The sequence below is a fragment of the Thunnus maccoyii genome, chromosome 11, assembly GCF_910596095.1.
Source record: "Thunnus maccoyii chromosome 11, fThuMac1.1, whole genome shotgun sequence".
In the NCBI taxonomy this organism is placed as follows: Eukaryota; Metazoa; Chordata; class Actinopteri; order Scombriformes; family Scombridae; genus Thunnus; species Thunnus maccoyii.
In genome coordinates, this window is record NC_056543.1 from 29,415,960 (window position 1) to 29,443,739 (window position 27,780).

The 27,780-nt window shown below is 37.0% G+C and overlaps 2 protein-coding genes across 8 annotated transcripts in view; both read right to left on the minus strand.

Moving 5' to 3' along the window:
• Positions 1-27,780, minus strand: part of LOC121907642 (interleukin-1 receptor type 1-like) — a 58,982-nt gene that overhangs the window by 12,574 nt on the left and 18,628 nt on the right. The window contains exons 1-2 of one of the 7 annotated variants that reach the window (XM_042427315.1): positions 15,018-15,348; positions 468-545 (exon numbers count right to left, since the gene is read on the minus strand). The exons of 3 other annotated variants lie outside the window; for them this stretch is intronic. In XM_042427315.1, the coding sequence (XP_042283249.1) occupies positions 468-543 (76 nt within the window). In that variant the 5' untranslated portion in view covers positions 544-545; positions 15,018-15,348. 3 more of the 7 variants (XM_042427316.1, XM_042427317.1, XM_042427319.1) reach the window with 3 other exon arrangements.
• Positions 21,890-27,159, minus strand: LOC121907645 (interleukin-1 receptor type 2-like). The gene is made up of 7 exons (XM_042427326.1): positions 27,087-27,159; positions 25,344-25,524; positions 24,672-24,773; positions 24,285-24,350; positions 24,023-24,158; positions 23,266-23,411; positions 21,890-22,826 (listed from the first exon to the last, which is right to left on the minus strand). Exons 2-7 carry the CDS (start codon positions 25,453-25,455, stop codon positions 22,681-22,683), a joined length of 708 nt encoding a protein of 235 aa, XP_042283260.1. The 5' UTR covers positions 25,456-25,524; positions 27,087-27,159; the 3' UTR covers positions 21,890-22,680.

Genomic DNA, 27,780 nt, shown 5'->3' on the forward strand with positions numbered 1-27,780 from the left:
GCTCAGTGACACTTCATTGTTGAAGTAGAATTACTTAAACTCAACCACATTACAATCAAAATAACAACATTGGTGTTTGAGTAAACTAACTTGCAGCCTGACAGTTGCTGCTGTTTTTCTTTTGTCCAAGAACAGTCTGAAATCAGTGTGAGACATCTGAAGAGCTCACAGCAACCAGAAACACTGAAGTTACTCTAATTACACCAGTGTCCAGAAGAGGGCAACAGAATTCTACTGTACAGGCTGGAGGCAGCTGTTGAACTTAGACTTGACAACTTGGCAAAAACATATGAAATGTAATACTTTATATATATATATATAAATATGATAAAATGTAAAAATAATATTGCAACACTGCAACACTATCTCATTTCCCTGTACATTGTGGCACAGATCTGTTTTAAACAGTCTCAGAGCTCTTATAGTATTCATGTAGCTCTTTGAGAAAACAGTGTGACTCAGCTCACCTTGTAGAAATCCTGAACAGATCCCGTAAAGCTCAAGGAAAAACAGGAGGCTTTCCAGTTTAGAACATAGGCCCATGGCTGAAAAACAGAGATATAAACAAAAGTTAGCAATGAATGTATACAAGAAGCCAGAGTGAAAATGCTACAGGAGAAAAAGATACAAGAGCCTGAAGTCCTGACAAACAGCTGACAACTTACTGGAAGTTCTGTCAGTGACACTGACAGATCACAAGAGGCTTTAAAACACAATAATCACCAAAATCTTTATATTTTAAGCCAAACTTTATCTGTCTTAATGTTTCTTAAGTTAAGTATGTCTGATTTTACCTCTCTCTGCTTTTCCCTCCCTCTCTCAGCCTCCCTCTACCTCTCTCCCACTGTCATGGATGACCAACATTCTGGTAATACATTTGTGAAAGAAGCTCTGACAAAATGCTGCGTAATATTTTGATACTGGAACAAGGCCCAGCATTCCTTAACGCTGCTCAGCGTCAAGTCAGTTTTCTTGTTCAGCCTTGCCAGTAAATCTGAGAATGAGCACTGCAAATCCTGAGGGAAAGTGGTTTCCTCATTGTCTCCAACTTATACAACTACTATAGATGCTGCAGTACTCCAGACCACAGTCACGCAAGCAGTTTGCAAAAATCCCAGTTTTTAAAAACCACAATCTGTACTTACAATAGATTACATATTTGATAGATTTTTGTTATTATATGAACTATAGTGAACAAATACTATCAACATATATTTTTGAAGTAAAGTTACTGTTGGGCTTCAGTCCAGTCACACTTTTTTTTTAATTGGATGTGGCTCCAGTATGACGGGAAACACCAATCACATTAACACTGTGGTTTTACCAAACATTTAACCTTTTCTATTGTAGACATTATGTCAGTTTTTCCTAAATCCCTTTTTATTCAACAAAAGAAGAAAAACATCTTAAATGTTAAATGATGTCTAAACACAAGCAGCCATACAAGAACATTTCTTTAATTAAAGATTTAAATTGGAAACTGTCTGTTAAAGAATACAGTACGTAAAGAAAAGTAGACCCCCCCCACTACAGCAAGATCCATTTCATGAAAGCTTTTCAATTACTGCTGTTGATGAATGAATGATGATATAATGATTAACAGGAAGCAACAAATTTTGTTCATTTGTGCCACAGAAACTGAAGAAACTGTATAATTTCATGATGAGTTCAGTGGACATCACCATCTGGTCACTATTGGTTGTTTATAACCCACCAGTATCAGACAGTCAGAATACTAGCTTAATCTGACTGTATGTCCAGTCATCTGGGTGGGTTGTAATTAAAGAATGTGACTAAAGCTGGAAACAGTCACCGATGTATTTTGGTGTGACTCAGTTAAACAGAACTCTTAAAGTTTTCCCTATTAGATCTGAATCCAGGAATCCCATTTACAAAGGAACTTACAGCCTCAAAACACATGAGTATAAAAATATTCATGTCTTAAAGACACATAGAACAAACATGTCCCTCACCCATTTGGCTGTCCAGTAATAGTAATAGATCTGAAATGAACATGTGGAAACCTACTTGAACCCAAAGTGCATAAATTTAAAAAAGACACATCCAAAAGGGACCCATGAACAGTTAGACCTGATTCAAATAGGCCCAGGGATAATTAGAAATGTGTGTGATAAGAAACAAAGGATGACAAAAAGTCTTTTACTGATTATCAGCTACCAGTCAGCCTTGATGTAACTCCATGATAAGATTTACATATTTTCAGTAAATAAGCTGGAGGAAACACTGAAAACCTGTAAGTTTATTCTCTTGAAGTTGGCCTTTTTTAAAAACACTGTTACTAAAATCAAAGTTGAAAAATGGGACATCAATAACGTACAGTATAATAAACCAAGAAGTAAGAAACCCTCAAGAGAATGAAGCTGTTGTTTATGTTTGGGCTGGTTGTCAGACCACAATCAAATGGGTGAGTCTTCAACAGATAGCAGCTATTCTAATCTACCACATCCTTCACCTCATGCATTCACAGATCAGCTCAATGACAACTAGCTCGTGGTGACCTCTACTGTACATTTAGCAGCAGTGTTAGTGTTTCACTAGCAGTTGATAGTATATATAGTATAGTATAGTATAGTATGGTATAGTATGTAAAATGAAAAAAAATGGTGCTTTGCCACTGCACTTTTACATGGTCTTATGGTGGATCCATTGTTACAAACACATTTTGTGTGGCCAAGTATGTTTTTTAAACCCACAACTTTATATTTTGAATGATTAGGGATGAGGTTCGATAGCATTGTATCAAATTCAAATCCAGGATTTAATCCACTCATGGAATCTGAATCTTTCGAATCCCTTATTGAATCTTATTATGTTTATCTCACAACAATTTCAAGAACTCAGCTGTGTGGCAATTAAAGTGAATTGAATTCAACTGAATTTGCAAGTAAAAAGGCTCAGATAGTTTGTGTGTTGTCAGGACAATACTAAGACAAAAGGAAGCTTTTATGAAAAAACAGTAGCAACAAAATGAGTTGAACTGCTGTGGGAAGAGGAAAGTGAAATTATTTTAACCACAAATCTGCAGCATCTCACTACAAGAAGACCCACAGATGGAAACAAAGCTGTGCACTGGTTGAGTAGGCTGCAGTAAATGTGATGTTCTGCATGTGCTGTGGTTTGACTCTCACTGTCAGCTTTTGTTGTTCACAACTTTCAGATCAGCAATTTCTTTGCAGTCAATCAAAGGACAAACGATCCCTAAAGCTTCCTGTCTTGTAAGACATGCAACAATTTTTTCCCACAACACAGCATCTAGTGTGCATGAATATGTTTTTTATCAAGAACAAATTATGCATTTTCATTGTATATGTTAAATTCTGAGCCCAAGTTCCCTGATACTTAAGAAATCTTTAGTACATAAGGAAAGTGGGAGAAACCTTGTGAGATGCACCCAACAGGAAGCTGAGGGTGCAATAGCCATAGATACAGTATTGAGCTGCATCTAACAATTGTTTCACCGTTGATCATTCTGTCGATTATTTTTTGATCAATCAGTTAGTCGCTTAGTCTATGAACTGTTATGTCAGTGATGTCTGCAAATTACTTGTTCTCGTTGACCAACATGCCAAAACCCAGAGATTTCAAGTCAGATTGAATAAAACAGAGAAAACCATCAACCTCAGTCATTACAGTGGGTGGGACCAGCAAATATCCAGCAATTTTATTGATAAACAACACAATTAATTGATTGATCAAAATATTTGCAGATTATTTTTCTGTTAATTGACTAATCAATTCAGCATTAATGCAATATAACAAGAACAAAAAGAAAGCATTTGAAACAGTTGTGGATATTTTTTTTATCTGTAGGGGTGTATGACAAAGCGGCATTAAAGTGAATCTGAACTTATTAAAAAATGTGTTCAAAAAGTTGTGTGTTGGAGCTTTAAAAGCTGTTGGATAAGTGCTCTTTTGATCAAAAAATGTTTTTTCAAGATACGTTAAGATCAATAAACGAACACCAATCTTTTAGTGCAGTGTCTGGATGTTGTTAAGAAGGATCCAGAGTTTGAGGAGCACTTTAACAGCATAGTTCAACTCTGGGACAAGTCCAAGCAGAGAGGAGCGTGGGAAGAGATGTGGGAGTAAGACTTTGGAGACTGAAGTGATCGGAACTGATTGCGTCACATGTAGGAGAAAAACGTCTTGCAAGTGCTTTCCCTCACTACTAGAGGTCTAGAGGTGTTAGTGCTCTGCTGTGTAGACAGTGTTGTATTTTTTTAATCTTTTGTTTACCAAGGGTTGAATGACAGGCCACCATACTTTCAATGTATTCACTATCTGTTAGCTGTCTGTCACATCTAATGTGTCATATTACAACACCTTCTTATCTTTACTTCATCCCGATGTATAACTGGTTCTCTGTGCTTAACTGCAGACAGCAGCTGATGGAAATCTGCCTTCCTGACAGGAAACTGTTAAATGAAAAAGGCTGCTACTGCCAAGATTTTGTGTTGTTATCATGCCTTTTTATATCCACATCTGCTTTCTCAACCTTGAGGCTACCAGCACTGACATTGACACTTGAATATGAGGATCCACAGCAGATATATTTGTGTAGCACTGTAGCATCCTTAAATGACCATATTTATTTTTGAGACATTGGTTTTTGAGCTCAGACAATTAGTCAGTTGATCGATTAGTTTTTCAAGCAAAGATGCCAAACATTCTCTGCTTCCAGATTCTCTACTGTAAGAATTTGCTGCTCTTTTGGTCTCTTTTGGTCTCTTTTGGTCTAAATTGAATATCTTTTTTTGGAGAGTTTTGGAGATTTAAAGGTGTCAAATTGGGTTTTAGGAAATTTTGACTGTGTGATCTTTCAATATTTTCTGACATTTTATAGACCGAATGATAAATTGATTAATTGCAAAAATGAGGTTATGACAGAGAAGACTAAACGGTAAATGGACTGTACTTGTAAAGTGCCTTTCTAGTCTTCCGACCACTCAAAGCACTTTTTACACTACGAATCACATTCACCCATTCACATACATTCATACGCTGAATGGGTACAGGGGCTACCATACACGGTCCCAACCTGCCCATCAGAGGAAGCTAACCATTCACACACATTCATACACTGATGGCACAGCCAGTACATCAGGAGCAATTTGGGGTTAAGTTTTTGCCCAAGGACACAGGGGCATGTGGACTGGAGGAGCCAGAAATCGAACCGCCGATCTTCCGATTAGTGGACGACCCGCTCTACCTCCTGAGCCACAGCCGCCCCTAGGACCAGCAGCCTCTATCAACTTCTAAGCTGCACCAAAACTACACAGAAACTGAAGGCCAAGCCAATCATGTGCCACCTCTATGAATGAGACAGTCTAGCCTCAGAGGAACCAAAACTATTAATGCAAAGTGGTGCAAATTTTATTACAAGGAAGTAGCTCTCAAATGGATAGAAATAGTAAAGAGTAAGGGTTAGGGGTGGGGTTTAATGGCAGTATCAAATTCACAGATCTGAATCCCTTATCAAATCTATTTAGGTGTCAACATTTTAAGTACCTAATGTTATACAAAAAACCCTAAAACTCTGTTATTTAATCCAAGTTGTATTGTGTACTGCTTATAATGACAAACTACCAGTAAGTCACCTCTGACTGAATGTTAAAGCTAATGATGACTAACAAACCGTATATTATATGTTGATAACTTTGCAATTCAGCTACTGCACAGATTGACAGGACATATTTCCTGCCCAGAATACTGGAGGTCCCGATTCAGATGTATTGAGTTTCTAAGATTCAAAACTGTACATGTATATGATATGATAAAGTTTACAATGAGATTCCAACTACTGAAACTCACATGACAGTTATTTCACTCATCACTCTGCTGTATGGCAAAAAGACAGTCCACTTGCTATCACAGAGAGGTGTATGGGAAAGTACAGTACAGACACCAGCGTACATGAACCAAACAACAGCAAGCTTGTTTTCTCATTTGGCCAGGTCATAACAGAACCCAACCCTACAAGTGGTAAACAAGGACAAATTCCATGATACCTGTGTTTACAGTGGTAATGTTTAATTTTAGAATATGTCTGTAACACCCTGTGATTACCAAAATATCCAGTGGACTAGAAGCAGGTTGTATTTTTCTGAGTGTCTCTGTTGAGTACAACTGAGAAATCCCTCAAATGTGTAACACAGACCAGGTTTTACTCAGCAAAGGTACATACAGTACATAAAAGTCATTGCCAATGTGTTTATCCTGTGCAGGGAGGGGCAGGGGGAGCATGGACAGGAGGGAGCAAGGCTGCTGAGATTTTTTTAAAGCAATAACTGCTCTACAGATTTTAGATAGATTAGATAATCTTCAGTATGATCTTTTCTGTGAGAATTCATTTGACAAAGTGACATGTCGTAAACCAAGATCCAAGGCAGTGTTGTAGAAAACGCTCACATGGCAGAAATGAGACTGTTAGGAAATGGCCCCTACTAACTGAACAAATTTGTGCAATGTTCAATGTCACTAAAACAAACTGACTGAAAGGAACATGTCCATTTACTTCTGTTTGCATTCGCTTAGTGTGCTGGCTTACAAATCTGCTCAGTCACTTGAACTTTGTCCATCTGTTTGTGGGACAGCGGTTGCAAAACAGAGTAATATAGAGTGAGCAAAGGTCCAAGGTTGTGAAAACATGAAAATGTACAGAGCAGATAATGATCTAATAAACAACATGGAGTCTGTGTTTTTATTGTGAGTTATGTTTGTTAATTAGTTATGTTGGCAATCTCGAAAATTAATTATATGAATAAAGTATATTTTACTGTCTCTTTTACTGTCATTGTGTGTACTGTCATACATGTTTTGAACAGTCGTTGCACACAGCCCACCGAGATACAATTCTGGTATGAATCATCATAAACACTCAGATTTCCATCATGATTCACTTACATGACAAACGTGAGATGGCTACAGCAAAATGTACTTTCACCTGCTGTTCTTCTCAACTGTTCACACTGAGTCACTGAACAGTGGACCGATTCTTAACTGCTGGAAGGAAAACATTACAGTGAACACATGGCCCAGACTTCATCTGGTCCTCTGTGTCTCATTTTCTCCCCAGCACAACAAAACATTTAGGAAATTTTATCTACGCAATTTGTAAAAACCTAAAATCTATGTGAATAATTGAGTTAGGGCTGCAACAAGTGATTTTTTTTCTTGTAAATTAATTGAATATTTGTTATTTGATCATTTGTTTTGTCTCAATATGATCAATATGTCAAAATTGTTTCAAGTACAAGTTCTAAGAGCCCAAGATGACATCCTCAGATTATGCAAAAAGAGCCCAAAGCTAATTAGATTGTGATGATTTTATAGCTGTAATTAACGGTAATTTCATTATGGCTTAATCTGCTGTTTATTTTCTTTATTAATCATTAAAAGGTTTTTACTATAAAATGACAAAAAATTGTAAAAAAATGCACATCACAATTTCCCAGAGCCCAAGGCCAACAGTCCAAAACCCAAAGATATTTTGTTTTCTATCATGCATCACAAAGAAAATCAGCAAATCCTCACATTTCAGAAGCTGAAATTAGAGCATGTTTATCATTTTTGGTTGAAAAGTGACACTGAATCGATTATCAAAAAGGTTTCAGATTAATTTTCTTTGGACCAACTAATGAATTTATTGCTTCAGCTCTAAATTGTATGAAAAAGTGAAAAGCAGCAAATCTTCACATTGGAGGGGCTGGAATAAGCAAATACAAAAGTATATATTATGTACTACTTGATAAATTATTAATGACCAATGACTGATTATCAGAATTGTCTATTCATTTCCTCCAGTCAGGTGAATTAGATTTACAGATCTGTTCGTCCTTTAAACATTTCTAGGCATTATTTTAACCTACTTAAATGTGTAGTGCTTCTCATTCAGTGTCCTCCTTTGGATCCATTAGACTCTATCTCTCCTGAATTTGATTTGAACTCAACTAACTTGAGGCTCTTTCTCTCAAAAGCACTGTTACACTGACATGATCACATCAGTGTTACATTCTCATGATCATAGAAGGACAGAGAAGTACTGAGCAAAGCAAAAAATCAGTTTTTTGGCAGGAGAAGAGGATGTGATCCTAAATGACGATGGAGAATTGAAACTCAGATCCTCAATACAACCTGCAACACGAGCAAAAACTTGTTCACATGACAGACAAGCCTTTGTATGAGAGCTCACTGGTCACACTATAGTAACGCTTCATTATGTATTACATAGCACATAGCTCATCACGTGCAAACAAGGACTTACTACTATGTACTACTAATACTAACTACTTAAGTATATATTGATCTATGTGTGCATATTTTGCATCATAGAGTTATTATGTTAATGCCCCTTGACTCTGTTAAACATTAGATTAGGATTATTTTCTTTGCTGAGAGGAAACATGCTGGCCCTAAGAGAAACACACTACATCTGATTCTGATGTCCCACCTCTAAACCAGTTTATTTTTAACTATGTCTGAGAAAATATCTTTGAAATTAAAGACACAGTATTAGCAGGCACCGGAAATCTGCAATACAGTAGTAAACACCACTCTGCAGGACTGGTTTAGGGACAAAACAACATGAGAATATTCTAATATAAAAGACGAATTTCAGCCCTTAAGGGAGGAAAGGAGGAAACCCCAGACAGTATGATGGAAATATCCTTCCATGGGTGCTGCAAAGTGTAATTGTTAATAAAGATAGATGGAGATGCTGAAGACATTTAGCCTGTGGGAGGTTAATTAAACTACATGATTCATTTTGCACTATAAAGGGGAAACAATGGGAGTTAGAATATGACTTACATGACTGAATTTGAAGTTTCACAGAGTGTGAAGTGATCCCTTGTTCCTCAACAGGGACATTTTTGTCTTCTTACTTTGCGATTTTTCAATCATTCTGGCTGTGCTAATGTATATGGCATAAATTTTGACAAGGGTGTGCTTTTTCTTTTTGAATTTTGGAAGTTCAGCCTCATCTCCTATAATAAGTCTATGATGAGCTGTGTAGCCAAAAAAGACACTCAGATCTTTATGGACAAAAATGTCCCATTTAAACCCATTAAAACAGTCATTTTTGATCCCACAACCAGTGCAGCATAAAATCATGCATTCTATTATATCAGGCTTTCAATCTAGAGCAGTGGCTTCAAAATTGTATTTTTTACTATTTTCCACCAGATTGAACCATTTACTCATATTTGGCCTATGAGGTAAATACATGCAATTTTCCTGTTTCCACTAGGGCAAATTGGGTGTCCCGGGATGAATGCATTTTTAATAATATTTCACCACTTTTTTACAACAATGACTGAAATTTACATTAACTAAGCTTTATGGTAAGTTTTGAACATATCAAAACAGAATAAATAAGCAATAAATATGAAAATCACTATATTAAAAAAGAGTTTAAAATGCAACCTGAAAAAACCTGAAATGAAAACTCATGGTTGCAGGTTGTCATAGTAACACAACAAGTTTTCCAACTCGGGAGTTTTGCAGGATCTAAGCGGTCAAAAAAAGTGAGCGTCAGAGCAGCGATGAAAAGATTTGACACAAAAAAACAGCTCAAACAAATGCTGCAACATCTCAGTTCTCAAAAGACACAGTGAGTTCAGACTACTGGCAACAAAGTAACAGGCTACAAGTCATTTTCAATGAAAGCCGGTATCATGAAGCTACAAACTGACGCCCAACACTAGCTGGCCACGAACGGCCGTTTTGTCGCTTTGTCGCTTATAGTGTCAACAGCCTGAGGGACGACTGAATCTGAGCCGACCGACAAAACTACTCTGCTAATGGCTTAACGGACAGGTTTTGGCTGCTTGTGGATGATCTATCCGTCACTGTTTGTGAACATTCACTGTGGTCTTATACATTCCCAAATTCATATTTGTGTTATTTGCTTTCTCATTGCTGGTAAACATGAAAACAAGACAGGACACGTCCTGTCAGAGTCAGACCAACCAGTTCTTGTTCTCTTTCTCCACTTCAACAGCAGCTCACATGTCGCATTAAAATGCCCAAAACCTTTTTTGAGGTTTTATTTGTTTGTTTTTCCTTGTACACTACATCTTAAGTATCAGTGTTGTTGCTAATCATCGACATATCCTAGACTTGCATTTAGTATACAGTATATACAGAAAATAATACATTTTTTTTGTTTTTTTTTCATAATAAAATAACAGTGACATTATGTAAACAAACTGGCATTTAAAGGGTTAATGAATATTTGGTACTTATGATTAGGACTGATGTTGGTTAAAAGATTTAACTCAGTGAAAATGAAAAATAATATTAATTTATAATATTTTTATGTCAGTTTTTCAACATGGACATTTATGTCTTTATCAGTACAACTTTTTTACCATGAGGCACTTCAATTTTCCACTGTAGCTCTGTTTTTTATGTACAAATGAACTAAACTAAATTAGATCTGAAAAAGTGGGTGCAGCAGCATGCATGAACAACATATTGTATAATGTGAGGCATTTCCAACTCAAAAGTCTGTGAAACAGTAGTGAAAGTTGTGAAAGTGAAAAAAACAAACATTTTCCTGTTGGATAAATTATATGCATTCAACAAACTACAACACAGCAAGTGAAGTGGGAGAAGTAAACAGGAGATGCACAGTTAACAGTAAATAAAATCAAGTAATTCTAATGCTCGTGCCTAGCTAACCCAACCTCAGTTAAGAATTTAGTCAACAAAAAACCTCATAAGGATCAAAGCCTAACATGTACAGTGTGGCTAACCTCTTAGTTTCAAATTCTGTGCTATCTTGGTGAAAAATGTGGTCACCTATTTATTGGTGCATAACGTGCCTCACCACCTATCTTCCATGTACCTGGCTCTGACATGCAGAATGTGAAAAAATGTATTCATAAATGCCCTACCACTATTGTAGAGAACACATCTACATAGCACTGAGTGTCAAAATGCACGCAGAAAGAAAAGCTGCACGGTTTCCCCAAATGTTTGATGTAGTTGATTGTTGTCTGATTCTTTTGTTTTTATTATTATTAATTGACGCCATGCCACTTATTTTAGGTACATTTCCATTCGTTTACTAGGAGAGAAGGAGCATCAATCTGTCTTTCTACACAGTACAAATCTTAAAAGATATCATCTTTATTGGATATAGTAGATCCTCTAATATTACAACACACTTCTCTAATACAGTAAACGCAAACCAGAACAGTGTGGTCCTCAAAGCCTGAGTATCCCTCAGTTTCTAACAAGGAAGGTAGCTGATCTGAAAAGATACTTGTGTTTGCCGTCAGTCACTAACTGCTAAGGGTAGGAACTGTCCTCAGATAAGCAAAATTGAGCAGAATATCGTGACTCACCTCAGAGTGACACAGAGGCACTGAACAGACGGAGGAAGGATGAGAGTTTACACCACACAGCAGAGCTAACAGAGGAAACCTCACCTCTGACCCATGCATGCAGAATGAAGTCTCTACAATGCAGCACAGCCAGTTACTCAACAGCTCTGTCCCACCTCCATGGGACGTAATCACAAAGACAGACAAAGAGAAGGAAGAGTGTGTTTGGATTGCATCTCTCAACTCTCTGTTCACCTTCCTGTGCATGTCAACATACTATTAAACCATCAGAAAACATTTCCCAAACCCCAGCCAAAATAACTTAGTGTACTTTCACTAGGATAATTTAACACAAAGTTTAGACCAAACACTTGACAAAAAATGACCAGAGGTGTTGCTATAATTTCAGTTTCATACAAAATATTACCACATGTTTCTATAGATATAGAAACGTGTAATGATGTCATGAAAAATAAGCCTTTTCATAGAATATGACTGAAAATTTACAGTCCTATGCTGTTCGTAACTGCTGTGAGTATATTGTTCTGTCAGTTACTGCATGTGAAAGTGAGGCTTTCAGTTTTGAATGGTAAAGAATTAAAAATCCTTATTTTAAAAATTCTCATAATTTTAAGAAATAAAGAAACTAAACGAGTATAAAGGTGCATTATATATGCATGTATATGTTGTATACATCTACCAGTGACAGGCTTTGGTTCCCATCACTTAAATGTTTACCAAATGGCAATTCTTCCAAAAACCAATGCAAAAGCAAAGTACGGTCTTGCATAGGTATAAAGCCACACCTGGGTTTCCCCACTTGATAGAGGAATCACCAAGAGACACAGGCATTCATTCAACTATGAGTCAGTTCCCATCGACCATAATCCCTTATTAAATGTCACTTTCTCAAACGGGATGCACTGCAGAAAACGTGAACTACATTCACAGCCACAAAATGGCAGTTAGAACACACATCTTGACTTGCTGGAATGAGCTCTGTTCTCTTTTCTGTTTTGCACAACAAAAAGGTATCAACCACAAGATGTTTTTCTTCTTCTTTTCCCCCCCAAAACTTCTTTGTGGTCTACATATGACTTTGGGGCAGCAATGATAACAAAGGATATTTTCATTGTTTCATCATTAAGATACAGTGTACACCTTGTAATGTTTTGCTAAATTATGTCTTTTGACTGTGTGGATAGTTGATGATTTACAGTAAGTGTTTTTTCATACTGACTAACATTAAAAGTTGAGAAGTTTTGAATTTAATCATTTTTATGTAAGAAATAGGACATCGACTAATGATTACCTTGCTAACTGATGGATTTGATTAGGGTTTACTGGCACAACTTCATCTACTTCCAAGGTGCATTGAAAGAGGAAAACTGTCTCACAATAAAGTTGTTCATCATTGATGAATTTGCCAATTATTTTTAATTATTCAATCAATGGTTTGGTTTATAAAATGTCAGAAAATTGTATTATTCTATTTCCCAAAGCCCAAGCTGACATATTGGCTTAACTTACTCCAAAACCCAAATATGTTCAGTTCACTATCATAGAGAACCAAATGAAAACAGTAAATTCTCCAGAAGAATATTTAGCATTTCTGCTTAAAAAAATTCAAGTCGATTTGATCCAAATGTGTTTTTCACAGTGAAAATGCTTGTTTTCGTGGTCCACAGCCATACCTATTCAATCCTTGTTTGAAACTCTGTGCCTTTGAGGAACTGTTATACAAAATGTCACTGAACATCAACATCAGATACTTTAAATACTTTTTTTCATAAGAGTGAAGCGACAAATGATTTTTCAATGCCTTTGGCCTCCACACACAGCACCATCTTTTCCTTTACATAGCATCCATCAGTACAACAGACTAACACTCACCTCTCTGATATTCTGAGTTTCTATATGTAACAGAAATTATGCTTCGTTTACTAATTAATTCAAGTTAAAAAGTTGTAGGCCAAGTAATAAGTAGATAAGTATTTTTTTAAAAATCATACTAATTGTGCCTAACTGATTTACATTTTATATTAAAGGTACTATATGTAAGAATCAGAAATTCCTTCGCATTAATGACACATCCTGTTGCTCAAGCACGTGCTCACACTCCTTCAGCGCAAGCAGCTAAAACCACATGCTTTGCAGTAATGTTATAGCCAGCTCGGCTGCCAGTCATTTATTGATGTTAGCAGATTCTATTTCTAAGCTAACGTTAGCTAGTGTTGCTCCCTGTTGATGCTGTAGTGAGAGGCAAGGCAGCGTGCATAAACATCACATCCCTTGGGTTTTCCCAGCAAAACCATCCTGAGTCTATGTAGAAATCAGTCTACAGGCTGTTATAGGCAACTGAGAAAATCAGGGAAGGTCTCATTTCATTACTTATTCACATTCTGTTGATAATTTTAGTTAATTTTTTAATGTTTTAAACTAAATTCTTACATAATTCTTACATATAGCACCTTTAACAAGCAAATATATTACCTTCAAGATATTGAAATTTCCATCACAGATCAAGATCCATACTGAACCATCATGTGTGAGAAACTGTGTTCAAACCGAACTCAATCTGTGGAGGACTAGTATGAAAAAGATTTCACTTGCAAAGACCATGTCACAGCAATTAGCAATTAAAGGATTATAAAAAATGCAGAGATATATTTTGGATGTTAAAGATGGACATAGGAGGGGAAATGAATGTCGTACAGTTAGGCTGGTCTGGGAGAGATAAATAGGAGCCAAAACTAAGAGAGGATAGGTTAATCATGTATAAGTAGGCTTGACCGTTGGATGGGGGTGCTGTTGAGGCACAGCTTCAACAAAACCTGTGGAGGTTTTGACCATTAGTGGTGCTATGGAGCAATGATCGTGTGTTGGTTTTGTTTGTATCTTGTGCTTTACACAAAGATTTCACTCTTTTCCACTGATTGACAACTGATGTAGGTAACTCACTAAGAAACACAGCAATGCACCAAGAAAAGACAGGAAAGAAGAAGACATTGCAAGCAAACATGGATGTAAACGATGCAGGTTTCAAAATATTCAAAAAATGGGCTTGAGAAATGTTGAACGAGGAAGGAAACTAATTCAACACTTTTGTTACAACTCAAGGATGTAAACGTAACTGTGTTTTTCACATACAGAACTCCCTACATTTTTAAAGAAATCCAACTGTGATTTCCTTAAAATTTGCAGAAATTTCTGTATGCTGACTTTGGGGGTTTTATAAGCAAGCTTTCTCAGCTCCACTTAAGAATATATTGACAAAGTTAAGTGAAGAAAATGTTGTGGCTCAGAAATTGTTTGAAACTGTTAAGGTACTATAAAATGGTATTCCACCTATGTATTTGAACAACCCCCTTCATCTGCCTGTCAGGAATCCTGACAAATGTGTCAGGTGGAGTTTAAGGTGAATAAAAAGAAAAAAAGGTGTGCCAAAATAGCTTTGGAGTTTGGTGACCAGTGTTGGTCCCAACAAAATTCTATCAGCTTGGTTGACATAGCACTTAAGTATTGATCTTGTGAAGAGTACATGTGTGGAGCAGGCGTGCCTGCAGGGGTGTCACAGCCAGTAACAGTGATGTCAGGGTATTTGATCATACAGAGTAGTATTATAACTCAGCTCTGTGTTAATATTGTTCAAAACAGAGAACTCACCCGTCTAATGTTATTCTACTCCTTCCGTATAGGCAACAGCCCCCTCAGGTCACATGAAAATCTCGTAAAAACATCTTCTTGCTTTAAAAAAACGTAAATCTGAGCTCAGAAGTTTCCTCCCCAGCTCTGGCTTCCTCTTCTGTGGAGACTTGAGCACATGTTGCAATTTCCTTTTCATGGATCTTTTGAAAGCCAGCATGTGTCCTAATCTGTTGAGCAATAACTGGGAGGAGAGCAACATGAATCCTGCTGTTCAGATGATTCACACCATATACATTTTTGCTACGCAGCTTTTGTAGCATTTTTAAAGGGCACAGGGAGAAACATGCTTATACAAACTGCTCTGTGTCTCATCCTGTCTTGGCACATTTCAGCACTAATACATTCCAATCTGCTGAGCACAGCTATGTCCCATTCTTCTGGTTTATATAATGGTGTCACTGGAGGCTCCATTTAAAACACTCATGTTGAGACCTCTTGTGGCTGCACAGTAAAGCACCTTGAGATCAAAATACCAGCAAATAAGCTGCAAAAAATCTCCATCATATTCTTAAAATGTCAGAATTTCTTTGTACACCTTTACCATAGACTTGTAAAATGAATACCAATGTAAGTTATAACTTCTTTAACCATGAAACATTTTTATGTAAATGATTCCTGTGTTATTTCTAAATGTGTTTAAATTTATAAATTATAATGATCTTTATTGTGCCTCTTTATCTGTGTATGATTTTATTTACTAATCACTTTGTGGTGCTGCTTTTTATCTCACCTTGTTTTTATATACTGTGGGCTAAACTAGAAAAGTTATATATGGGTAACAGTTATATCTCTTCAAATTTGAGACTCCAAATTACCCTTTAGTCTGAATGTGTTTGGCCCAGTCCCAACATCTGTACTAAGCCAATAATCAACTTCAGTTTATTTAAAGTGCATATCAACCAAAAAGTCTCTGTACATTTTATAAGTTAAAAAAAACAAAAAAACAAAACATGACTTCACATGTAAAGGTACACACATGTGCACACAGGTAATAATGTAATAATATATAATAATACAGGATTGAGGTAAGGAATTTGAAAAGATAGATCACATAACCGGAACAGAGTCAAAGAGGTAAACAGTTAGTGATTTGATTTCCCAGCTGGTGAAATTAGGAGAGGCCATAGCATACAGAGAAAAGATGTGTATTCAGCCTGGATTTGAAAGTCTCAACACAGCTTGCCTCCTGAATGTGCAGTGGTGGATTATTCTAAAGAAGGGGAGCTCGGTGGGCAAAGGCTCAACCACCAAAAGATTTTTAGTTAAATCACGGACCAGTCAAGTAAGCAGCATCAAGAGAATGTAAAGGACATGATGGAGTTTACAGAGTAATAAGGCTGGAGATACACGAAGGAGCAAAACCATTGAAAGGAGTAAAAAGGAGTAAAAAGGAGGTTTTTGACATCAGCTCTCGTTTGAATTAGTAGCCAACAACATCAGGAAAGGTGTTCTATGATCCAGTTTCTTAGATCTTGTGAGGACTCTAGCAGACCAATTGGACACCTGTTTTGTTTGTTTGTTTTGTTGCTGTCACAGGTAAGTCGGATAAAAGTGCATTACGGTAGTCAATTCTGGGTGTTATAAAGGCATGTACAAGGATTTCATTATCTGAATTGGATAAAATGGGGCATATTTTGGCTAAGTTACAAAGGTGATAGAAGGCAGTTCTTGTACTTGCTGTGTGGCTCAAAGGTAACAGGGATCAAATAATATTCCTCAGTGGTGGAAAGTAACTCAGTACATTTACTCAAGTACTGTACTTCAGTACAATTTTGAGATATTCGTACTTTACTTGAGTATTTCCATTTAATGATACTTTATACTTCCACTCCACTACATTTCAGAGGGAAATATTGTACTTTCTACTCCACAATGTTTATATGACAGCTTTAGTTACTTTTCACAAGAAGATTTGATACCATGGATAGAACAAGTTTTTTAAAATACAACACATTGTTAAAGATTTCCAACTTTTTTGGCTTTTGATGTCCTAAAAAGAGCAGTGTGTGTAATCGTGGTCACGTTTTAGATGTCTATAAGCTGCACCACATAGTGATTTTTCCCTTTAAACTTCTCACATGGTTTAATTTCAATAAATGTTCAAATGATCAAATATTTCACCAAAAATCAAAGATTAGACAAAAATTCCAAAAACTGAAAACAGATTTGTGTATCAGAACTTTGTTTTTTATTCTTTCCTCTCCCATTAATCATCTCACGACCCCTCAGATTTATCTGGTGACCCTTTGGAGGGACCCAACCCCAAGGTTGGGAACCTCGGGACTAAACTAGCTAACTGTACAAAAGTAGTATAAACATATTAAATGTTAAATGCTGCTTACACATTGATGCATCAGTATTAATAATCTAATGATGTCATACTGTATATAATAATATATCAGATGAGGCAAGTACTTCTACTTTAATACTTTAAGTACATTTTGCTGCTACTACTTATGTATTTTTACTTAAGTAGATTTTTTCATGCAAGACTTTTACTTGGAATATTTTTACATTGCTGTATTGGTATTTTTACTTGAGTAAAGGATCTGATCTGAATACTTCTTCCACCACTGCTATTCCTCGAGTCTAGTTGGACCAAGAAGCAACATTTCAGTCTTGTGTGCATTCCAGAGACAGACCTCTGACAAGCATTTCTCTAGTTTTACAAGCCAGGAGGAATTATTAGCCTCTTTCACACATAGTTACTGGTAAATTACTGGGATAAACTTTCAGGAACTGCTAGTGATTTTCACTATTCACACATGCAGCTGCATCCAGGAACATTTCCGTCTTGCACCTTTTCACACATGCCATGGCAATGCCGGAATAGATGAGCAGGGGACAGTCCAGCAGGTGGCAGTAATGCAACACTTTTGGATGCCAACTGCCATAAAACTCAACAGAAGAAGACGGCGAACCTCACGAAACTCAGATCAAACTTTCAAACTAGGCAGTCCTGATCAAATATGAATGAAGAATATGTTACTGCATTGCCCATTTCTTGCCTCAAATGCTTCCAGAAACATATTTTAGTGTACTGTTTAACTGTAATATGAGAAAGTTTGTGACACGAGCGCCGTGTTGAAAACAAATGAGCCAAAACCAAGCACTGCCCAACTCGCAGTATGTCACCCACACATCAAGTCTTGTGATTGGTTTGCTGGCTCCATGTGAAAGCGTCTTTCATCAGATGGACGTAACCTTTTATGTGCTTGTCCCTGAAATGTTACTGCTTTCATTCACAACACAGCTGTACCAGCATTTTCCCTGAAATGTTACTAGGTCTTGAGGTGGGAAATTGGCGGTACAGATTTCCCTGAATATTAGGCCCTGCTCCCATTCACACATGACCCCATGCAGGAAATGTTCCTGAAAATTTCAGGGATAGACTGCATGTGTGAAAGGGCCTTTTGACTGTTACAGAAGGATAGATGTGTGTCATCAGCATAGCAGCAATAAATTAGGTTGTGTTTTTTGAAAATGCGACTCAGGGGCAGCAAGTAAACATACAGCAAATGTAGACTAAGAACTGATCCCTGTGGAATGTCATATTTGACCTTAAAGGAGAAAGATATAGTATTATTGTATGCAACACTTTGTGTTCTATTTTTCAGGTATGAATGAAACCAGGAAATGCCAGCCCCATGAGACCAATAAGGTTCTCAAGACGTTTTAAGAAGGTGTTGTGGTACACAGTGTCAAAGGCAGCACTTAATTTAGCAGCAAGACAGATGTAAAATCAGAGTCCGTTGCAGTTAATAGGTTGTTCGGTAGAGTGTTTGAATCTGAAACTCGTCAAGATGGTTGTTACTGGATAGATGGGCAGTGAGTTGGCTAGCAACCAACTCTTCTAGCAGTTAAGACATAAAGGGGAGATTTGAAATCAGTCTGCAATTGTTTATAGTTTGTGGGTCAAGGTGGGTCTTTTTAATAAGGGCGTAATCAAGGTTGTTTTTAAAGCAGTGGGAATGATGCCAGAACTGATGCATTCATTGATGGTGTAGAGAAGAGGGCTTCCTACCGGAGTGAGCAGTCATTTTACGAGGTTACCAGGAATGGGATTCAGACCACATGTGGTTGGTTTGACGCGATTTGATAGAGTGTGTTCAAATTAACTGAATCAAAATTTAAAAAGTGGCTGATGGTTTGGTAATTAGCATATACAAAGTATAACTTTTAACGTTATCAAATGAAGAGAGATGTCGTCCCCTCATCTCTCTCATGGCAGGGGGTTGTACAGGTCTGACCATGACATGCAGTAGCAGAGCCCTTGTTCTTGTTTATTCCAAGTTTGTTAAAACATGTTGTGGCGCCAAATTGCACCAAATTCAACACTGCACTCCCTTGTGTCCCCAGCAATACACACACCAAGTGTGAAGTAGATTGGATGAAGAGTTCTCAAGATATGCAAAGGACAAACTTACACACATACATGCAAACATACATACATACATACAAATACAGACATACAGATATTCCTTGCTTTATACAGAGAGATGAAGAGGGCAAGAGAGATCAGAGGAGAGGGACACAGCCTTACCAGTAATATCTTTCCTGATTAGCTTAATCTTTTCAACGAAAAAGCTGTTAAAAACCTCAGCTGTGAAGCAGAAAACAGTGTGGGTGGGGTTGTTTTAGTGAGCTTATCAATAGTATTAAATGAAAATGTAGGGTTGTTTCCATTGTTAGTAATCAGATCAGAGTAATAATTGGATTTAGCTTGCCGGAGGGCATACAGTATTTGTACTTATGCAATGATTCGTTCTAATAATGAGTTTATAGTGACCTCATTTTATATTGTACTGGTTCCATAGTAGCCCAAATATAAGATGACGTTTCTTTTCTGGAAATCACACCTGAGAAAGTGGAGTGTTCTTATGTTTGTGGAGTAGAAATTGTTATTACACATTCCAGTCTCATGCCCCTCACCCTTTCATTTCTGAAAAATTAATTGCTACAAAGCCGAAAACAGGCCTGTTTTATCTTAGCGCAAGAAATATCATACTTGCCATTTGTTTGTTTAGCCAGTTTAACATTGTTATTTGTAACATTGCTTTCACATAATGTCACGGGTTTTGTTTGCATTTAGCATTGTTTTGTTATATCTACATCTGCTTTTCTGGTTTAATCAAGACAGACTAGCATTATTTAAGTTCAATCAATCAATCAATCTTTATTTATATAGCGCCATATCACAACAGAAGTCATCTCAAGGCACTTTTCACATAGAGCAGGTCAAGACTGTTCTCTTTAATTTACAGAGACCCAACAATTCCCCCATGAGCAAGCACTTGGCGACAGCGGTAAGGAAAAACTCCCCTTTAACGGGTAGAAACCTCAAGCAGACCCCGGCTCTTGGTGGGCGGCCATCTGCTTTGACCGGTTGGGTTGAGAGAGAGAAAGAGAGAGGGAAAGGGGGAGGGGGGACAGAAGAAAAACAATCACAACATCAACAACAACAACAAGCACAAGCAGCAATAGCCAGGGAAGGATGCCATCAGGACTGTGAAGGACCGCAAAGGTTCGGCCCGGGACTCAGGTTTTCCTGTGAGATGAGAAAGCACAAAAAACTCCGGGGAAGAAGCAAAGTTAGTGACATGCATTGATGTTACATGAATGCATACAGATGGAGAGGAGGAGGAGGAGAGAGGAGCTCAGTAGTCCCCAGCAGTCTAGGCCTATAGCAGCATAACTAAGGGCTGATCCAAGGCGAGCCTGGTCGGCCCTAACTATAAGCTTTATCAAAAAGTTCACTTATTGTTTGTTGATTTAAGTCCTGAGTTTCATAGTTATATATGAGTTATATATTAGCTTGCTTTATTACTCACCATAGCTACCATGCTTCCCATGAGATAAAAGAGGGAGACACCCAAGCTCTCACTGACATCACCAGTGATGTCATGGGTTGGACCAAGTATGGGGGGATTTATGGTATGGCGTAAGGTGAAGACTATATGCTGTGGATGATGTGTTTGTATAAACAATGTTAACTGATACAAGTAACATTATTGTTTACCTGTTATAGGTGTGGGAGACTGAAACACCCCTGTGAGAAATATGGTTCTGCCTAGACAGATTGGTGGGCCTATTTAAGGGGAGAGTTGTTGGTTTGAGGAAGAGCAAAAAGAAAAGAGGATGTTCGTGTAGCTAAGTGCACATGATCCTGCCTTCGACTGTTGAGTTGAGTTCCCTAAGTTGAGCTTGTTAAGATTAATTTGATTTGTTTGTTTTCATTTCATTTTTTGAGACAGTTGTTTTGGTTACACTGGTCAGAATAAATCACCTTTATTTTAGTTATTAAACAAGTCATTGAGTCTGCCTCCTATCACCTTTCTTGATGCTCTGGATAAACTTCTTCACACTGATTTATTGTATTTAAAGATTCTCTATTCTGCAAATCCACCTACCTTTTATTCATATTGCTTCTTATTTTCAAAGCGTTGCACAAAGGGGGGTTCATGTTATCCTTTTTGAAAATATTTTTTCATCAAATCAAATGTAACAACACACAGTGCTTCATGCAGAAATTACTGTATGAAAGAGAAACTAGAGATAAAAATTATGAATCATTTCATAGAAGATTAAATGTAAAACATATGATAATCACAGCTAAACATTAATATATTGTAAATGAAGCCAAAATGTCATTAAAAGTAACAATAATACCAAAATGTATTAGATAAGATGAAATCTAATACATAAATCAAGGAAATAACAAAATACAGTAACTGAAGAAGCTGGCACTCTTAGGTACAGTACATATTCCAGCACTTTATTGAATATTTCCATTTTAAAGGCAATATGCATTTATTCCACTGTGTTTCAGAGGAAAAGATTGTACTTTCTACCCTAATAACTATTATTTATTAGCTCTACTTACTTTACCGAACAATTTCTTATATGCAATAACCACATATAATGATGTATTGTTAGATTTTAGAATTGCCAGAGCAGTCAGATCATCAACATCGTTAAATACGTTTGATAGAGCAGTTATGTATCAAATTGTCTTAACACTTTTCAACTACAAAAATATATTGCACTTATACATACTGTATATATAACTCTCTTATGGAGTGTTTGAATTTTGGAACACTCAAACAAAAACAAAGAAATGAAATGATTTGACATGAAAGTTTTGTATATATGTACAGTATATGCAGATGTAGCCTTTGTTGAAGCCTTTACTGAATTTGACCAGATATTACAACTTCTGTGTCAGTGAGCGGCCTCAGTTTGGTGATTCTATATTAGATTTAAGTAGGATATTTCTGTATCTTGAAAGTATCTGTATCTCATGAAAGGAAACTTACAATGATTGAAACTGTATAAAGAAACCAAATGTAATTACCACATTAGTACAAATAATATGAATCAAAAGTTCCTTGTGTAATGCTCATTCATGGATAAGGAAATGGAGGACAGTGGGTAACAGCATGAGCAGCTACTGATTTAAAAACACTGGATTCTACATTGAATCTCTGTAGCAAGAGTTGAACACCAACCACTGCTAATGCTACTGCATGAAAAATGCTGCAGGAAAACGCTCTATTGATGCAACTGCAAATACATTTAAGAGGGTCTTTTCCTTGTGGAATGAGTGTGTACACTGGCAGAATTAGAAGGTGCTGTTTTGCCGAGCCAGGAAGTAATCCATTTTCTTTTTCCTTTTAGGTTTTAAGAGCACATAGAGAAAGACAGAAACTACAGTCAGGAAGCAGGACACCGCCACTGTAGCTACCACCACCCATGTAAACGTGGAGTCTGGGGAGAGATGGACAGAGGTAAATGAATGTATTACAAGACTGGTGTTATTTTCTTGGGTTTGGCCATTGGTTCTATCAGTTATGATAACATTGTTCTCACTATGTTAATTACTGAGATCAAAGAACATGGTGACATCGCTCAACAAAGTCAGATTGGACAAGAAATTCGTGTGCTTCTTCCCCTGCAATTTTTTCAGTGAGTATAATGTTATCAGAACCGACACCAATGATGGCCAAAAATATAACATACTGGTTAATATTTTTGTGCTTTTCTGAGTGTCCATGCTGTTTTAAGGAGTATTTACATCCTTGGTTCCAATATGTTCAGTGACAAAAGTGTTTTAGCAGTTCTGTCTTGTTTACACACTTTATATATATATATATGTGTGTGTGTGTGTGTGTGTGTGTGTGTGTGTATACATGCACACACAACTCACCCTCTAGTTGAAGCTGTGTGACGACTTCCTGTCTCCCTCCTTCGTTCTGAGTAACACATTTCAGCTCCGTCTGTATGTCTTCTTCTGTCATCGCTACAACAATCAGCCTTAACTCAATCTGGCACCCTTCAGACACCCTAGTGTGCCTGGAAACATTGAGACAGACACCTGTTTACATGGTGTTACTGATGTGGATGATGCAGTAATGTATTATCTTGTGTCAGATATACATCAAGGGTGAAACTACACAAGATGTTTATGTAATAATCAGTTTTAACAGTGTTTTGATTATCTTTGTTTAATATTTATTGTAGTATATTTAGCTGGAAGAATGGGAAATAAAGCATGCTTTTTTAAAGAACAAAAAATCTAATGTACTGTTAACAGACATAATTGTCCCACAATGCAATGTACAGCTTACCCATAACTGATAAAGTAAAACAAAAATATGTCTTGCAATAGCTGCAGCGACACCTCAGAAACCATTTTTTGAAAAATAATAAATCCTTGGAAAAATCACTTTGGCAATTTGTTTTCCAATTTGAAAGTAATTTTCAGTCTAATCTTAAGTCAATTAGTCATCTACTTTTGCCATCTGGAGGGCAACAAAGTGCGTTATTGTGCATTTTGTAGGATAACATACTACTTCACACATTTAAGTTTAAGATTAGATTAAGTTCTCATTATCCTAACCAGACTGAGGTTTTTTGGTTTGACCTCAGGTTTCAGTGCATCCATCAAACACAACAACAATTACCTCCTTGCCCCCTGCAGAGCCCGTCCATCAAGGTACGATGACTCCACTGATTGGCCATTGACCAACCATGTGACCACAGTGAAATCTGCAGCTTGACATCCAGTGAGCACCATGCAAAACAGTTCCAGTCCTGAACCTAAATGAGATTACATTACACTTGGACATTAGACTTTGTTTAATCAATATTGTCAGTCTAGTTTGTGTTCATTTTGATTTTAAGTTTTAGAGTCCATTCATTGAGATTCATCATCTCATCACTTACCATGCGGACTTTCAAATATTGTTCCGTTCAGTGGTGAGACAATCACAGGTGGCTCAAATGTAGGAGCTGAGACACAAAGAAAAACACATTTAATGAACAGATACGAACATCTGGATTCAAAATTTACATTATAAATAATCTGGTAGTAGCAGCATCAATTTACTGTTCCAGCATGGAAGTTTGATTCGTAGAAATGTTTAAAAAAAAATGCTTTCAAATTGCTGCCATCTTGGTACGAAATGAAATGCTTTATTTTTAGCATAATGAGATGATAACTAGCTGGCAAAGAGAAGTAAACCCAAAAGATAATATTTATTACATTCACTATTCACTGACATCATGTTATTGTTATGGTCTTAATAAATTTATAATGAGAGTTCAACTCACTGTGAACAGTGCTGCTGCTGCTGCTGCTGCTGATCAACCCTGGCTCAGAGGTCATGGAGATGTCAGGCACAGTGGTAGTTGTAGTTTGAGCTGGGTCTGGACCTGGCAGACAGAAATTCACACGTATATTCAGAAACATGCATGTACACATAATCTTACCAACAGCAACAATGACTCATTATATTTCTTATTATATTATTATTATATTATTATTTGCATATACTTTTTATGGAGTGTTTGGGTTTTGTGTGAGGTTGAGCTTCCTGTTCCCTGTCCCTAACCGAACTCTGTGTGATGCACCTGTTAGGCCAGTAGAGGGCAGGGCTGGATTATAATTTATGCTGGTATTGTAAGAACACAAACTAATGACATCTCCAAATCATTACTGTTATTTGGTGTCTTATGACTGATGGATAATTTTCATATTCACCTTTCATTAAATATATAAAATATAAATACAGTTATATTTGTATTTTTATCATTAAAGGGAGCAGACCTGACAATCAGCAGTGCAGCAGTGTCCCTCATCAATCAATATTATCAAATAATGACCCACCCTTATTTATATGAGTAGTCATAATTAGGTTTCTCAATAACAAACTGTGATAGAATATGATTTAAATAGTTGATTTAAAAGACATATTGAGTGTGGTGACATTACACATCACCCGCCTTGCACACAGAGCAGGATGGCTCGGCTGACTTTGTACTGCTGGTTGTTGATGAGCACTCTGCACTGGCAGGTGTAGAAACCAGCGTGCGATGGCTTTACAACAGGAATCATTAGATCACCTCCGAGATTCTGGCGTAAGGAGCCCTCCCTGCCAAGCTGAGGGGGAGTGGGGCTTGAGCCCTGTCAGGAAGCAAAATACTGCGTCACTCATATCAAGATACTGTCACTACAGGAGTTGAGGGTTTGAATGCTTATATACATGGTGATGTACAGTATGATGTTTCTATAGTATACATAAAATGGGAAAATAATTGGTACAATATTACATGAGCATGTGTCAACAAACATTTTAATGGGCCATTTACTGACATATGACTCTTATAGACTTCAACTAGTAGAAATGTGTTGCTATGGTGACCTTATAATAAATGAATGAATAGATAAATCTTACTTTAAACAGCTGTAACATTTTTCAGTTTAAGCTGCTTTCTGAGATTAAATGAGTTGCAGCACAGTTGTTCTATTATGTCACATTTTTCTCAACTGAAGCAGTTAAAGTGTTGAGCGCACTGTAAAGCCCTCTGAGACAAATGTGTGATTCTGGGCTTTATTAAAAAAAATACACCTGACATGACAAAGTTTTAACGCTGCATAAATTTCCATCTTAGTCATTTGTGTCTTTATTTCTTAGAACAAGTGGAAAAACTTCAAGAATAGAGTGTCAGTATATTGAAATCAAACATACACTGCTGCAATAAATCAGCAACAAATCAAAATATATTTTATTTAACAAGTTTATTTGTGTTGGAAATGGGTTGAAAAGGGAGTTGTTGTTGTCTAAATTAAAGTCCATGTAAAGGAAAATCAGGGATTTCTTTTTAAACACATTATACGGGTTAGAAAATAATTGCTGAAAACGTGAAAATGTGACTGTGAATTATGTAATACTGAATTGTGGAGTTAGAGCGTTAAACTGTTTTCCACTGTTTCTATGTTCAGGATTTTTTGGCCAGGCCTGAAATGGTGGCTCAATGACATAGAGGGGTTACTAGAATTAAACCTACAAACAAGGCCTGTTTTAAATTGCGTATTTTAATATGGGAGTTTGGTATGAGCATTAACTCGGAGGCTGTTCAGTTGGGGACGTGGTTTCAGCTCCTTCAGCCGACTCACCCCCAGTGTTTCAGAGCAGAGAATACTGCTTATTTTTCCATGATTATGAAATCTAATTTTATATACTTGGCAATTGTTTTAATCATTCAAATGTGGCTGGGTGGTTAATAACACATTTTTCTGTGGTGTGACAAACTGTTTTAATACTAGTAAGGGTTTTTTTCCCCCTGTGAGTGCTCTTCAGTTACGGGAATCCTTCCCTTAATGTGTGCATTAAAACTGGCAACCCAAATCAATACATATATAATTACTGAGTTAAAATATTGTACTGAAATAATTTTGGCCAAGATACTATGAATTTTCTGTTAGCTTAGTGCCCTCAGACATCCTTTAATTTGCCTTGATGTAAAGTGGTACCCCACAAAGGACAGTGAAGCCGATGAAAATCTCTGTATAACAGACAAACTCTTAGTCCCTCTACAATAAAACTGCTGAACATTTGAAATATATCAAAGAAGCGTTGAGACATACAGACACACTGTAGGTAGAAGGATTATAGCAGCAATATACTTATTCCAGTGGATTTAAAAACTGTTATTATATGTAATGTGTAATTTTGATGAACTTACCAGGCTGAGTGGGAAGACTTAAGGACAAGTGCTTATTACCTGCACTGAACTTCTGAAGAACTGCTGGGTTTTCCCTCCTCCTCTTTTGAAACCATTCAATTCTGTTCCACTAACGCCTGCATTAAATTTCCACTCAACAGAAAAAAAGCACCACTTACTTTGCAGTATAGGTGCACTGCAACGATTTATTGCCGGCTCAATAGTTCAAATGTAGGCCTTCAGACTTCAGTTGCTTCAGATATGAAAGTAAGAGCTATAGTGTATTTATCACATCCTGCCTGGACTTTGTGTGTTTTTTGGACTCTTTGTGTTTTTGTGCTCTTCGGGGTTTCATGTGTTACATTTCTGTTGTCAAATCCTGGTCATATGATTTTGCTTGTTACGGTTTGAGTGGTGGGTTTAGAGGACTGCATTAGTAGTTAGCTTGTAGTGTGTGTGTTCAAGTTTATGTAATTCTGTGATGGTTTGATTTATGCTGGGTTGTGATTCAGAGTATTGTGTTTTCTGGGTTTTGGTTTTCTGTCACTCTGTTACTACACCTGCCCTGCATTCGTCCTCGTTAGCCCTGTCCTTGACTCAGTGTTCTTCCCCAGTCTGCTGTCACCTTCACACCTGCCCTATATCAGTCTTGTCAGCCCTGCCCTGCTCTCAGTGTCTTCCCAGCCTATCAGCTCCTAGTTAAGTTTGTATTTAA